At 51.5% G+C, this 15,931-nt stretch overlaps 1 protein-coding gene across 3 annotated transcripts in view; it reads right to left on the bottom strand.

Moving 5' to 3' along the window:
- Positions 1-15,931, bottom strand: part of FGD5 (FYVE, RhoGEF and PH domain containing 5) — a 120,569-nt gene that overhangs the window by 13,992 nt on the left and 90,646 nt on the right. For 2 of the 3 annotated variants that reach the window (XM_045812477.2, XM_045812476.2), the window contains exons 9-16: positions 15,568-15,618; positions 14,916-15,007; positions 9,418-9,489; positions 8,300-8,368; positions 3,988-4,071; positions 2,803-2,882; positions 541-640; positions 66-203 (exon numbers count right to left, since the gene is read on the bottom strand). In XM_045812477.2, the coding sequence (XP_045668433.2) occupies positions 66-203; positions 541-640; positions 2,803-2,882; positions 3,988-4,071; positions 8,300-8,368; positions 9,418-9,489; positions 14,916-15,007; positions 15,568-15,618 (686 nt within the window). The remainder of the gene's footprint in view (positions 1-65; positions 204-540; positions 641-2,802; positions 2,883-3,987; positions 4,072-8,299; positions 8,369-9,417; positions 9,490-14,915; positions 15,008-15,567; positions 15,619-15,931) is intronic. The other variant, XM_045812479.2, reaches the window with a different exon arrangement.

The following is a 15,931-nucleotide window of genomic DNA, read 5'->3' as shown; positions in this document are numbered from 1 at the left end:
GGGTGCCCCTGAATCCCCACCCCACATGACTCTATGTTCACACTCACCCAGATGAGGTGACTCACCTTGCCACAGGCATGGCAGTGATGACGTCTCAGAGTGAGGGAGAAGTCGCAGCCACAGTTCATGCACATCATAACATGTGTGACAGGCACCAGAGTGGGGGGCCTCTCCCCCAGGCTGACCCCCAGCCTCTCCCGTATCTGGAGCAACGGGGTGGGGTGAGCAGTGTGGTCAGGAGATAGCTAGATGGGTGCCCTCTTTCCTGTACAGGGTGTGTACGTGTGGGTGGGTTCTAATTCCACAACACCCTCCACCCCACTGCATCCTCCAGGATGCTAACCTTGGGTCAGAAACAGAGCCGTCCGGAGGTGCTGTACTTGGGCTGCACAGTGACTGCCCCGCCATGGGGGAGGTGGTGGAAGGGGTGGGAGGAGGAGCCCGAAAGGAGGAGCTGAGAGTCCTTCTGGGTGTGTGGGTGCCCTGGGAAACCCCGGGCTGTGAGGCTGATGTCAGGTGGGTCTCAGGGCCCCCACTCACCTCCACACTGTGGTGAAAGGCAGCCAGAGCCTGGGCCTTGTAATCCTCAGGGAGGGCTCTGCTCAGACAGCTGTGCCACTCGTCCCGCTCCGCACAGGAGCTGTGGGCACGAAGTGGCGTGAGCAAGGCATGCAGCATGCACTGCAGCTCGGCCTCTGCTTCTCAGTGTAGATCAAGTCCCCCACCTTTCCCCTGGCTGTGCCTCTCGGTGTCTGAGATCCCACCAAGCACCGGCTGTCTGCCAGACCAGCCTAGGATTGTACCTCGGCACCTCCATCTACTAGCAGGGCAGCCAGGGCAAGGTAGCTGTCCTCTGGGCCTGCTTCTTTCCCTGCAACACGGGACTGTCAACACTATCCCTCTAACTCCCAGAGCTGCTGTGGGGAAGAAATGACACGTGGGTTTGTTAATGTCAAAGCACTGTGCAGAAGCACAGGGCATTAGGGAGATGCAGAGGGTCCCACCCTTAGGAGGGACACGGGGGCAGGGTGCAGAGGGCTGCGTACGAGGGGAGGAGAGGGGTAGGCAAAGATGGAAAAGTGCAACAAGCCTGTCTCCCCATCTTCCTCCTCATTTTCCCACATAGTTTCCCAGACACTCCCTCACCCAATGAGTTGACTTCCCAAATCCCCATTCTGCACCCTGCCCTGCAGGGGTTTCTGAGTGGTGAGCACAGTCCCAAGAGGCAGCAGGGTGAAAATTCTCCTAGGGCCCACTAGGTGTCGCTCCCACCCTGCATAAGAGTGTGGCCTGCCCCAGGAAAGTCAGGAGAAGGGACCAGGTCGGCCTGGGAGGGAGGTGGGGGTGGGAGAGAATGGTCAACCAGATGCCATGTCCCTGAAGGGAAATGTATGGGTCCCCCTGTCTCCTGGAAGCTTCAGCATGAAGTATCTGGGCATGTAGGAAGGTGACCAGCCCGTCAGTGACAGTGGCTCCTTGAGGCCTCTGGCCAGAGGGCATCTCTGCCTAGCAGAGATGGGCAGCCTCACCTGAAGGGTTGCATGTGGCCTGTCACCACCCACACCTCACAGCTGGACAAATAGAAACCATACCCTGGGCCTTCTCAGGCCCCTGACTGTACCTAGAGATGAGGAGAAAAGATGCCATGGAACCCCATCCAGGCATCACCTCCTCCATGAAACCTTCCCTCACTTCCCCAGTGGATGGTCACTCCTTGGAATTTTTTCTTCTACCCACTTGGGCAGTAGATAGTAGTGGATAAGAGCTCCGGGTCACACAGTCCTACATTTGAGCCCTATCCCTCCACACATGGCCATGTGACTCCTCTCTAGGCCTCAACTCCCCATGATGGGAGAAGTCTCAAGCCTCACATCCAAGGGTGGCAATGGGGTCAGAGGAGGTGCCTGAGACCCAGCAGATGCCCAATGCATATTACTCTTGTCATCAACACTTTTAACTATTACAGCAGTTATGCTGTGTATCATGACCAATACATGACTCTCCTGCGCTTAATGCAGGCTTCCCCTGAGCACAGCGAGGTTTAACTCTTGTGTCCGAGGCACAGGACCTGGCCCTGAGGAGTGGCTAATAAACGCTGGATGAGAAAATACAATGGCATGAGAATGTGAGTATCAGTGTGTGTGCACCCTGTGCCGCACCTGGCACCACCACCCCCACACACACAAAGGGCACTGCTGCCACCCCCAGGGTCATGCACTAGCTGAGAGGGGAGACACCCATGCCTTGCGGACCCTGCCCGGCCCCCACGTGCCCACAGTGGCCCCAGCAGGGGCCACATCTCCCTGGTTTTGAGCCCTGAGAGCTCGAGCTGGCCTTGCCCTGAAAGAGGGAGAAGGGGAAGCTCTTTTGCTGCCTAGAGTGAGTGAGGTGGGATCCCCGGGGAAGCCGAAGGCCTGGAGAAAACACAGACGCTTCTGACAGAGAGGCCACACCCCCATACCAGGGAAAGGCAAATGATGAATGCTCACTCTTTATGTTTTTCTCTCACTCTCCGGATGTAAAAGCCTAAAAGGAGACCACTTTATGAACTAAAGTGCACAATGCATTTTTACTCGCCTTAACTTCTTGCATTGCTGTAAAGACCCAATAATCTGTAGACTTTTACAAACATGAGATATTGTTATTGTTATATTTAAATGACAGGCTCTAGAAAATAAGTCCCTTGACTCAAAATAACACCAAAATAGAAATGACACAACCAGCTTGTTATTCCAACCTTTAACACCTGTAAAATCCTGCCCCTCTATCCCCCAGACCCTCCCTCTGCCCACCTCCCCATACCTCGCAGACAGAGTCAGGCAGGACTGGCAAGTCTCGAGCTTTAGAGCATAGGGCACTTTCTCCATCACAGGGCGACTGACCTGGAAAACCAACAGCAGACTGTCAGGGTGGGGGCAGGGAGGGGTAACCACAGACCCGACTCTTCTTCTGGTCCTCACACCGTCCCTCTCTGAGCCTGAGTTTCCTCATCTGCAAAGGGTAAACCTTCATTTGGTGGTAGCTGCTGTGTGTGTGTGTGTGTGTGTGTGTGTGTGTGTGTGTGTGTGTGTGTGTGTGTATGGGGGAGTACAGCCTCCAACTCGGTGAGCACCTGCCCACCCCTAGGAGGGTGGGTATGTACCCTAAAGGACTGAAAGCAGGCTCTCTAAGAGATACTTGTACACCATGTTCATAGCAGCATTATTCATAGTAGCCAAAAGCTGAAAGGAACTCAAGTGTCCATCCATGAACGAATGGAAAAACAAAATGTGGTCTATGTGTACAATGGAATATCATTAAGCCATAAAAAGGAAGGACATTCTGACACAGGTTGCAACATGGATGTACCCTGGGGACATCCTGCTAACTGAAATAGGCCAGTCACAAAAAGACAAATACTGTATGTTTCTACTTACATGAACTATCTAGAACAAATTCCTAGAGACAAAAAGTAGAATGGTAGATGCCAGGGGCTGGAGGAATGGGGAGTTAGGAACAGGGCTGCAGTTTCATCTGGGGATGATAAAAGAGTTCTAGAAATGAATGGTGGTGATGGTTGCACAACAGTGTGAATATATGTAATGTCGCTGAACTGTATACTTAAAAATGGTTAAAATGGTAAATTTATGTTATGTATATTTTACCACAGTTTAAAAAACTTTACTGAACACCCACTTATTTCCTCCTTCCAAATGTTTCCTTATGTGTTTTCCTCTTTTTAGGATGCCCTTCCCTTTCCCCTTCCCCATCTGTCCAAGTATTATCTACTTTAAATGATTCAGCTCCCCTCCTCCAGGAAGTCCTCCTTCCCTCTCCCCTCTCCCCGGACTACTACAGCACAATCCTGCTATAACCCACATGTAACACTGTTTCCTTGGGGCTGCCTCTTTCTGCTGGTCTCTGAGCTCCTACAAGTGGTAATACTATCTTTCTTCCCCTGAGGTCCCTCTACCCCCCCCCCCCAGGTGCCTGGCACCAGGCATTTACCTTCATGCTGGCCACGGGCAATGTGTTCTTCAGCCGGTATTTCCCATCCTTCTGGGGATACGTGTACAGGAGCACATCGCTCATCTGGGGAGAAGGAAACCCCATCAGACGTGCAGGCTGTGTCGGTGTCTGTCCTGGAGGGTCACTGAGCTCTAGAGAGTAGAGGCACCTTGCATTCCTCAGTGACCCTCACAGGAGAGCAAAACTGCTCTGGGCAAACACATGAGTCCCTTCCCTGAAATTTCACTCCAGTTCGATAGTTAAGAGGAATAAATGAAGATGTCCACAAAAAGTCAAGTACAGGAATGTTCACGGAGGCTTTATTCATAACAGCCAAACAGTGGAAACACCCCAAATGTCTCATCAAGAGGTGGATGGATAAATGAACTATGGTACATCCATACTGTGGAGAACTACAGAGCAACCGAAAGGAACTGATGGTCCACATCTTAGCATGGATGAACCTCAGAAACATGCTAAGTGAAAGAAGTCAGACACACGGGTACACACTGCTTCATAACATGTATATGAAGCTCCAGATCAGGCAAAACTAATCTGCAGTGATGGAAATTAGGCCAGGGGTTGCTGGGGGCAGGGGATGGGGAAGTGAGTGCTAAGGGGCACAGAGAAACTTTTGCGCGGGTGATCTAGAAATATTCTCTATCTTGACCCAGATGGCGGTTACACAACGACACACACTAGTCAATATGCAGATACGTACACTTAAAATTGATATATTTTACTCTACAAATGAAGCTGTCATAAAGTATAGTTAAGGGAGGGGGAGGGAAGAAGCTCCTTGAGGACAGGGAGCTGGTGGGTCCTGGTCACTGGTGTATCTCCAATGACCATGGGAGGTACTCAATATTTGTTGAATGAACAACTGAAGCTCTTTGCCCCCATCCAGGGCAGACTGGAGGAAATATAGTGAAAGTCACCTCACCTCCATAGGGGAGCGTGTTTCTGTTTGGCTAAAAGGTTTACAGTTTGAAAAGACAATGGCAATCCTCACCCTGCTCTGTAGCAGCTGTGCAACTGTGGACAAGCTGGCTCCCTCTCTGAGCCTCAGCTTCCTCCCTGCAAAGCAGGGGGGCACTGCCACCCCTACCTCATTATGGATGCTGAGAAAGAATGGTCCCCACTGAGCCCACCATACGTGGGAGCCAGTATAAACTAGAGGTGCTGTGAGGACTGAACAGGACAAGGCATCTAAGGGGCTGAAACAGAGCAAGAACTCAGGATTAGTGTTTCTTCCCCCCACAGAGAGTCTGCTGAGGGAAGAGAATAGACAGACGAGGCTTCCTGCCACCAGCTCGTAGGATCCCAACATCGCAACCAGAGCAGTGCGGGAGACCTGGCCTAGACCCAGAGCTGCTGGGTGAGCTCCAGCAAACCCTGCCTCTCTCTGGACATCACTGTCTCTAACCAGAGTTGGAGGAGACCAGGGGCCAGCAAACTTTTTAAGAAAGGGCTAGATAGTAAATATTCAAGTCTTTATGGGTCATAGAGTCTCTGTCACAACTATTCAACTCAGTCATTGTGGTACAAAAGCATTCACAGACCAACCATGAACAAATGCATGAGACTGTGTTCCAACAGACCTTTATTAACAAAAACAGGTGGCAGGCTGACCCCCAGGTCAGAGGAACTTTCAAAGCCCCTTCCAGCTCTGTCCTTCTAATAATGACAAGACTCACTCTGTGCCAGGTGCTGAGCTAAGTGCCCTGATCTCAATTCAGCCCCCAACCACCCCAGGCTCTACCATTATCCTCATTTCACAGAGGGAGAAACTGAGGCACAGAGAGCCTTGACAACCTGCCCAAGGCTACAAAGCTTGTAAATGGCAGAGGCACTGTCATAAGTAAATGAATGTGCCTCCACTGTGTTCAGGTGTGGTGTGTTGGGGGTGGCCACACAGTGAGTCCGGGCCCCATCTGGGGACAGTAGCCAAACCTGGGCACAGAGCCTTGCTCATAAGCCCGCCCCCCCTGGGGAACTGGCTTATGTCACTCATCAGAGCAGTCCCAGCCTTTGTGTGGCTGCCCCTCAAGTACCTGCTGCCATGGCAACTGCCATTAGCACCCTGGGGTTTTATGAGTGGTCAGGACTAGGCTGCCTCCCACTGCCCATAGTTCTCCTTTCCTCTTCAAAGCGCGTGTTTTACAGCCTGATTTGGAGGAAGACAGAGGAGTAAAGGGGAATCTCTCACAATAATGAGCCACCAGTGGGGAGCCCCACCTACTGCCTGGGGCCATGGTGGGAACCTCTCTGTAGCATTACCAAAACCTCTGTGCATTGGTGGGCAGATGCCCTGACTTTGTTCTACAGTTAGAATTATTTTATGAAACTGGCACCTTATGAGGAAGAAAAATTCTTAAGTGAGTTCATCATGGCTCTTCCTGGCTCAAGAACCTGTCTATCATCCTCCCATCTATTTATGAAGGTGCTAAGACAGCAAAGACTGGGACCCAGGTTCAGCCTGCAGGGAGCTATGGCCTAACAATAACAAGGGAATAAGACAGACCGAGGCCTAGCATCGAGATGCATGAGGGGGAGGCTATGATGAAGGGCCAGTTAGATGCTAGAAGACATGTGAGGGAGGGAAGAGGGAGAGAAGGAGCAGGAAAGGGGTAGGAGGAGAGGGAGGGGAGAAGGACAGACTCGGAAGATCCTGACACTGTGTCTTCCCTGACAGTCAAGGTCCCTGTGAGAGGCATAAGCACAGGTGGAGCCTGGCCAGAGGAGGTGGCCAGAGGGGGAATGGCTAGGGGACCAGCACGGAGCTCCCTCTATTCCAGCTGCTGCTTCACTCCCCTCCTTCATTGGCAGGAGGGACTATTACCCCGGTGTAAAGAGAAGGGCAGTGACAGGGGTCCCATGGGCCTAGAGCCAGTAAGTGTCAGAACTGGGATATGAATCTAGTCTATCTGACTCCAAAGTTCATGCTCCTTTATCACCATCCCGGACCTCCCTTTCTCATCCTGAGAAGAAAAGACTCAGAGGACACGGTCGTGGGCTCCAACTGTCCCCAGGGCTGTGCTGGTGCAGAGGGAGGACCTGTGTCCCATGGGGCAATTGTCAGAGGGAAGGGAAGACACCAAATTTTGGTAACCGAAGTTACCAAATAAGCTGCTTCTATGAACTCATTTAATTCCCCAAACCACCCGGTATTTCTACTTTCCTCCCAGGAAGCCGGGGGCTCAAACATGTCTGTGACTTGTCTATGGGTTACAGAGGGGCTAAGTGTTGGGTTCGGATCTAACCTGCTCACTCTGACTCATGACCACACAGATATCCCTAAAGTCAAGGGTATGATTTCTTCTCAATACAAAGAGTTCTCAAATTTTTAGACTAACATGGAATAAAGGACTGTCTCCCCCCGACTCTCTTTGCTCTTCCTCTTTGCTCCCGTGGCCCTGAGATTCCGTCCACACCATTCTCATAACTCAATATTTACATTAGACACTGAAGGTTGAGTGTACAGCATGAGGCTTTTATCCCTTTGTTTCCAGTGCTCAGCACACCAGAGGCGCTCACTAAATATCGGAAACAGGTTCCTAGACAGTTGGAGCCTGTTTACTGTGACTTTGCACACAATTCTAACAAAGTGCAAGGAGGCTGTTGGGGCAGCCATGACTGACAGTAATAAAAAAAAATGAAAGTTAAAATAGTGAAGAACAGAGAGAAAATTATATACAGCAGGTAGGAGAACTTAATCAGCAAAACAACTTGGAGTCGTGGGACTGGGGCAATTGCTGCTTGTAGCTCAACAGCCACAGAGGTTGATGTTACCAAGCGACAGGCCTGGACATTCCCTGGTACTCTAGAATGTGGCTGTAAAGCATCAGAAATGTTACACTGTATTCTGTCTTGTGCACAGTGGAGAAAGCGCTAGACTGGGGTCACAACCCTGGTTCCCTTCTGGGCCTCTGCCACCAACCTGCTGGGAGATGCAGCCAAGGACACTCCCTTTCTGGATCTCAGTTTTCTCATGCATTAGATAAGGCAGTCGAACAGTTATTTCCAGGGTAACAACTTCCCAGTGTTAGGATGTTTCAGATGGGGACACAGGTAGTTCAATTTTGGCAAAATTCCATTCAAAATCACTCAAATAATGCAAGAAGTGTTGTGGTTGGTAAGGGTGAAGCTCTTGGCTCTCTGGAGAGCTCAGCTCTGTAGAATGACCCTCACCCTAAATATTCGGCTCTGTTCCAGCACCCACCTCTCCCTTCCAGTTGTCTCTGAATAATGACCCCAGAAACTGGCACAGAATTTGACAGTCCTGGGGCTGGGCTGGGGGCCAGGTACTTACCAGGAACAGGTGCCGGGGGCGTCTGCTTTTCCCTGTTACCTTCATCAGTGTCCCCTCCTTCAGAAACTCCTGTGGGGGGAGAAGCAGACCTGGGGAGTCAGGCTGATGCCTGCTGCCATCCTAAGGAAGGGAGGAGCAAAGGCCCTGAGTGGGAACCCTAAGTTCTGATGCCTCTCAAAGTGCCGGGGAAGAGCTCACGGGTGAATTCCCAGCTTTAGGGAGATGCCCATGTTTGCCAAAACAGCCCTGCGGACAGACAGGTGGCTCTGCTTCTTAGGAGCACTCCACCTTGACTTTTTCGAAGCCCCAGACACTGTTCTGGCAAGCGATCCAGACGGGGACTCTTTCCCTGGTCGGCCGCCATGACGAGACCTTCAGAACGGAGCTTCTGAAGGTTTGCTTAAACAGCTGAAGACCTGGGAACAGTTGCTACAGGCTCTGTAATTCTGGAGGATGTTTAAAATAGATGTCTAAAGGTACTTAAAAATAAATAAAATCGATGTTCAATAAATATTTCCTAACCTGATGACCCAGGGCCAAAACGCTAAGTATGATTTTATAGAATCTCAGACCAGTGAGATCCCTGCTAATTTTGAGTAAATTATCCTGAGCTCAACCTCTCATTTCTTTGTCTCTTGTCCCTCATAGACCATAGCAGGTAACAAACACATTTTTGACTATTTTTGAGCTGAGTTTTATGTTTTCCATTTGGAAGCTTAAAAGTGGGTAAATCTGTCTCTTGAAAAATGTTATTTTTAAGATGCTTTGTTGGGGCTCTTGAGAGACAGTTTTCCTGATTTCCCAGCAGTGCTGGGCTAAACTAAAAATACTCGGCGTCTCTTCTTCTCCGAGGTGAAAAGGACCACAGGGGACACTGAACCCAAATGGCACTGTTTCTTTAAAGGTCCTTAAAGTGGAAAACCCCAGGGGAGGCAGCCCATGGGCCTTGTGAGCCCGGTAGAGCCCATACCCTGCCCTCCCTCCCTCCGCGGGTAAACAGCACCTGCAGCCAGGCCTGTCTGGGACCAGCCCAGCTGAACAATGGGTCTTATCAGAGCCTCACCCGCCTGCCTACCAGGCCGCCCTCTGTCCCTGCCCATGGCGGCAGTGGCACTCACCCTTCCTGGCTGGAGGAGATCCCCCTGGCCCCGAACGCTGTGCTCAATGTGGACCAGCTTCTGCAGGTTTTCCTATGGGTGGGAGCAGAGCGAGGGGGAGATGGTCAGGACCCCTTCAAGGGGTCTTATCCCCTCTGTTAGGAGTGGCATTGCTTCTACTTCAGAGAAGGAAAACAGAACCCAGAAGGGCCTTGCCCAAAATCTGACCTCCCGTCAGTGGCAGGATTGGGACCTGAGCCTGGGTCTGCAGGATGCCAGACATGTGGGCTGCCTATACTCAGGCTAGTCCCTCTGGGCCTGGGATCTGGCATCACCATCTTCTGTGTGCGATGGGGAAAGTCCCTTCCCCTTGCTGTGCTATCCAATATGCATATATATCTCCAGGCCATGGATGCTAGTCTAAATCTGTATGCCCCATAAGGCCTGGAGCATCTAGACGTCACTAACCCAGAGGAGACATGCCCAAGACCAGACTGTCTCTCTGGGCTTGAAGCCCAGGGTGGGCCCTCTGAGGGAGGGTAATCAAGAAAATGTTCCACCTGGGGAAGAAACAGATCTGTGCTGCCTCAAGAAAAATAAGTGTACCTGGGAACTCCTGTTGGCCCTCGCTCGGTTACCCATACTGTGCAGTGACACGCCTCCCTTCTAGCACCCCATTATGCTAGAAATGGCAAGTGCCTAACCCATGGGGTGGGTGCCCCCTGAACCTTATGGAGGGTCAGGTTCTCAAGTCAATTGACAAGGTGAAAATTTTGTGTAGGGAAATTGGCTTGAAAAAGCTTTTACCCTGTCCATAGCTTTGGGCATAAAATCCTGCACATTAGAAATGTGTAATAGTTCCATTTTCACTCGTGATGTAGAATTCTGCAAGAAAACAGTGTCCCTAGCCTAATAGTGAGAAAAGGATAATCTACAGAGCCCTGACTCTCCTACATCTAGTGGATAGCTGACGTCCCAAGGCAACCAACGGACCCGAATCCCAAAGACTGACAAGCCCGTTCACAGCGACGTGAGACACATGCACTGTTGCAACACACGGGAGGAAGAGGCGGCCAGCATAGAGGTTGAGAAGCAAGCCTCTAAAATGTTAATGGATTCTGAAAGGTCAGGTGTGGGCTGGTGGGACGGTTCAGAATAACAGAGAGCCCCAGACGTGAGGCACATCTGCAGTCGCTTGCAAGGTCTTTTCTAGCAGTTCCCAGCAGGTGCTCACAAGGAAGACTAAGGGCAGGGCAGGGGGCCAGAAAGAACCCCCTTGGTGGTGAAGGCATGCAGGCTGCCACTGAGGGGCTGGCATAAAATCCTGCCAACTTCCCGAGCCCCCTCTCTTATACAAAACCCTCAGCCCCTGGGAGAGGCCAAGAAATCCACTCCCAGAGGACAGGCAGAGTGCCACTCACTGCTCCCGGGGAAAGGGCAGAGGCAAGAGCTGTCTTCCCTGAGGAGAGGGGAGGTACCCCCTTGGGCCCAGGATTGTGCACTAACACTAAGCAGAAACCTGACCGAAACCTGCCACAGCTAAAAGGCAGTGTTTGGCTACCATGCAGAGGAGGGGCAGGAAAGCAGAGAAAGCCTGGCTCGAAGGCCCTGCTTAAGACTGAGGCTTGTCCCGGAGAGCAGAGACTTAGGAGCATAGCACTGCATAACAGGAAACAGCAGTCTACCTCTAGAAGGGACAAGCGTGTGGAAAGAGGCCCCTTCGGTGCTGCAGGGATTGCTAAAAGCTGAGGGTGGAGAAGGAAAATGAGAAAAACTCTCTGGTATCTCAGGCTCCACAAACAGTACCAGATAATAGCAGCCCCCTTCTGGACGAGTGTGAAGTCTGTGGGGCTCTGAAGGTGACACAGCAATAACAAAACCAAACCCAACTCAGCTACGGACTGGACTGACCCAGCTCCCACCCCTTACGTGAATGGCCTGATCAAAGAGCAGGCACTCCCACTTCTGGGGTAGGTCCTACCCTAGTCTCCACAGTCTCTCTCTCTGTCTCCACAATTCTTCCAACACAAAAAGCAAGAAAGAACCCCAACTCATCTTCAAGAAATAAAGCATTCAACAAAACCAGAAGGAGAGGTGACACAAATATTAGAACCACCAGACAGGGACTCTAGAGTAACTATGATTGTTCTAAAAAATGAAATCTGTTCAGAAAGTAGGATGGTGGCTGCCAGGGGCTGGGGGGAGGGGCACTTAATAAGGACAGTTTCAGTTGGAGACAGTGAGAAGGTTCTAAAGTGGATGGTGGTGATGGTCACACAATAATGTCAATGTACTTAATGCTGATGAACTGTGCACTTAAAACTGGTTCAGACGGTCAATTTTATGTTACGTGTATTGTACCTCAATAAAATTTTTTTTTTAAGTCTATTAAAAAAAAGACAGTGAAAATCGGAGAGCCCAGACTTACACCTGTCCCCTCACTCTGTTCTGGAGGGAGACAGTTTACTTTCATGCTATGGGAAGAGGACAGTCAATGGCTAATTTCATCAAAAGCCTCGAAAGCCTGACCTTGCAACCCAACGTGGGATCTTTCTTCTAGGGAACCTGAGCTCGGTCTGAGTAAGTGCAGTTAGAAGCGAGGCGCATCCACGCTCTGACGCAGCCTGAGACCAGTCCCTGAGGGAGTTCCCAGGGCTCACAAACCTGGGAGCCAAGTCTGAACCTCCACGCGGGCATCTCACGGCATTCCTCACAGCGGGGTGAAGGAAAAACAAGACCCAAATGTGGGAAAGAGAAAATGGTCCCTATGTACATCTGTGTGTGTCACGCGAGAGAGGAGCAGGTGCCACGCGATGGGCACGTGGACGTGTTTTCACGCAAGAATGTGTGTGAGGCTGCAGGTCTGGACCTGTGAGTGGTGTGTGCAGGCATGTCCGGCCTGGTGGCTAAAAAAGGCTCAAGTTCAAACCCGGCTCCCACGCTGAGAGCTGAGTGATCCTGGGCAAAGCGACTTGTCTCTCCAGGCCCCAGGTTCCTTGCCTGTGACACTGGCTGATAATAGTTCCCCTGAGGATTAGAGGAGACAACCGGGCACGATCCCCCGCTCAACAGAGGCGGCTTGGTCACCGTGAACAGGATGCTACACAGGAATCTGCCGCAGCCTTTCCTGAAAAGCTGGTGAGGATGACTTCTCCCACTTCTAAGGCTTTCCCATCCTGTCTTCCACGATGCTCCCACTTATTCCTTGTCCTCCATCAAAATGTAAGGGTCACGGCAGGGGAGAGGTTACCTGGGCCTCAGCTCTTAGAGTCACACTTCTCAAAGCTTCTCCCATCACCTAACAGTTTTCTGTTAACAGGCTGCTCAATGGTTTTATAGTTTGGCTTGGCTGTCAGTACTTTATCCTAGTGAGCTTATTAGTGGCATTTCAGACAAGGTGGGCCCCATTTCAGGGTGGTGGGATCTGGCTCCTCCTAGAAATCATATCTCTAGCTTAGCTACCTTTGTGGGGAGTTATGGCAATGGTTTGATGTGAGCATAAAACCCACGTGAATACTGCCGCCTCCAGGAAGACCGCCCTGGTTCTCACAACCAATAAGTACTTCCTAGATTATACTGAATGCAATGTAGAGACATAGAAGGCTTTGTAAAATGGGGGGAATAGCACCATCAGACATATTTTAACAGGATCACTCTGAATGGAATGGCAGGCTTGGGAAGTGATGGGGCCTGAGGTGGGTAGTGGCCATGGGGAGGGAGAGGCAGAGCCCCAGCCTGCCCTGTAGCCACTCAAGCCACTGAGTTCTGCCCTGGTATAGGGTTTATCTGGACCCGCCCGTCCATGGCCCAGGCAGAGTCCTAGCCCAATGCCAGCAAGCGTGCAGTAGGGGCTGCTACTGCAGAGCAGGCCCAGTGTGGTGTCCCCAGGCAGCTAGAGAGACAAGAGCCAGCCTGTGCCAGGCACAGCATCTAACCCCAGTCTTCGAGAAAGCTGGGGGAGAAGGGTGGGGGGGTCTGGCTGCAGCTTCTCCAGTAACTCCTGCAGGAGATTGCCCCACATGAGCTCACCTACAGGAGGGAAGACACAGCCCTTCCTGACCTAGTTTTCCTTTTTGGAAACAGAGGCATCCCTGGCTAAAGCGAGGTGCAGAGAAGCCAGCCCACCTGCTGCTCTGTCATGATGGGGCATGGAATGCCAAAGCATCTCTGTCTTTGGCTATACTGAAGGAAATCTTACTGTATGCACAGGATGCCAAACAACAAAGAGCAAGGAGCTCATGGACCTCAGAGCAGGACGGGAGACAACCTGATGATGATATGCCTGGTGTACTGATTTTCACACCCAGAACACGATCTCTTCAGACTCTTGTCCTACCTCACCTACCCTGCTCCCACTTCTGGCCATGCTGGGTGGCTCTTGGAACTCTGACGTGACCTACGCTTCTCCATCTCCATGCCTCTGCCCAGGCCAGCCCCTCCTCCTGGCACAGCTTTCCTCTCTTTGCTTTTGAGGCATGTATCCTCCCTGTGGGGGCACCTCCCACGTCATCTCTTCTCACAGCCCCAGTTGGGAGGGACGCCTCCCTTCTCTGAACCACGTGGCATCTTCTCTCTCCCTCATGATGCTTATCATGTCCACATGTTTACTCCTCCATGAGCTGTGATTTCCTCTGTGCTGGGATTCATGCCTTAACTCTGTATCTCTAGTCCCCAACACAAGACTGACATACAGTAGGTGTCCACTAGATGTGACTCCCCTCTCCTTCTACAAGTGGATAACTCGCTGAAAGGACGTTCTGTGTATCTGCCACAGCAGAGTTGAGCAAGTACTAGGCATGCATAGTACCATCACTCCCACCTCTGCCCATGGAATACATCACTAATTGATCACCAAACTCTTCCCCCTGGGCTAGGACTCAGCCTCAGAATCCTTCTCAACACAAAGCTCCAGCCACATTTTAGTGGAGCAGAAAATACGGGACCCAAGTAATCAAGGTAGCCACTTGAACAGAGTTGGGATGTCGGATAAAGTTGGCCATCCTTGGCAGAAAACTAGTAAATACTGGATCAGTGTCCAACAAACAGAGTCATACTCCAGAACCAGGCGCGCATTTAGAGCTCACATATTCTTGTGGACAAGTGATTTCAAACTTTTGTGAGCAAAACATTTACCTGGGGTGCTTGTTAAAATGTGTATCCCAGGACCTGACCCCCAGATATTCTGGCTGAGAAGATCTAAGGTGTGCCTAGGAATTTGTAGCTTCCAAGGCATTCCAGATGCTGATGCAGAGGGTCTCAGACCACAGTCAGGACATTACTTACCAGATCTGTACAAGTCTATAGCCCCCCTCACTATTCTAATGGTGAACCAGAGACCCGGACAGGAGCACACAGTACCTGAGGTCACACAGCTAGGTGTCAGGGCCAGAACCCAAGGGCCTTTGCAAGATGGTTGCCTGTAGCACCCCCAGAAGTGGAGTATCACAAGGAAGACCTGGGCAGGCTACAGGGTGTCCTAGGCCTGAACCCCAGAGAAGGAGTCCAGGAAACGGACTTACCCCTTGCTCCATGCTGTCATTGGCGCGGTCGGTGACTTTGGAGATGAGGGTCAGTGCACCTGTGGAGGGAAGCAGAGAAGACAGCAGGCCTCCTGGGGAGGAGGGCCAGTCCAGGAGCTACCATCCTCGCGTCTTTCCTATCCTCCCCTCTCTCCCACCCGCTCCCCAGGATCACCGCAGTTGCAGGGGCTTGTCTGTGGGTGGCACCAAGTTTTCCCACAGCTGGGTCAGGTCACAGGCCCAATCCTCGTTTTGCTACTACCGCCTAAGTGTCCTTGACAATGATTTGACCACTTTGTGCCTTAGTTCCCTTGGCTGTAAATTGAATATAATAGGGACTGCCCTGGTAGGTCATATCCAGGGACAGTCACATAGAATTGGGAGGAAACGGACGCTGCAGTGACTTTTTGAGACCAGGCACCACCTCCTATCACCAAATTCTGATTACTGCCCTCTCCTTTGACTGGATGACAGCCCATCCCGGGGAGTCCTGTGCTTGAGGTGAGGGGGGAATCATCTCAGAAGCCCCAGAGGTTTCCTATCCACTGCACATCCAGCTGCCAGGGAGGGGGCTATGTCTTGCGCCAGAGCTGGGGGGACAGGGACTAAAAGAGGAACATGTCCCCATCCTCCGGGTTCATGCTGCACTTACCCTGTGTGTTATCGTACTCAGCTGAGTCCGGACAAAGGTTGTTTAAATAGTCTGCAGGGAGAACAAGAGCCAGGGGTCAGTTTGCCCCTGGGAGGCCAGGCCTTACTGTCCACAGCAAGAGCCCCCCCCCTCCAGACTTGGAAGAAAAGTGCCAGAAGAATGGGGTATCCACCTTCTCATGCCTGTTAGCCTGCCACACCACCGCACTAGAACAAAACAGGCCCCTGAACCCTCACCAGCATCACTGCCACCACTGCTAGTCACTCACTCATTCAAGTATCTATTGAGCACTTGCTGTGTGCCTGGCGCTGTGCTATGCCTTCAGGATATGGACACAGACAAGGTGAACCCTGTCTCTGAGAAG

This window comes from Ursus americanus, chromosome 14 (assembly GCF_024610735.1).
Source record: "Ursus americanus isolate L20-20 chromosome 14, mUrsAme1.1.p, whole genome shotgun sequence".
In the NCBI taxonomy this organism is placed as follows: Eukaryota; Metazoa; Chordata; class Mammalia; order Carnivora; family Ursidae; genus Ursus; species Ursus americanus.
The sequence above is the reverse complement of the archived record's forward strand: the minus strand, read 5'-3'. Positions and strand labels throughout refer to the sequence as shown.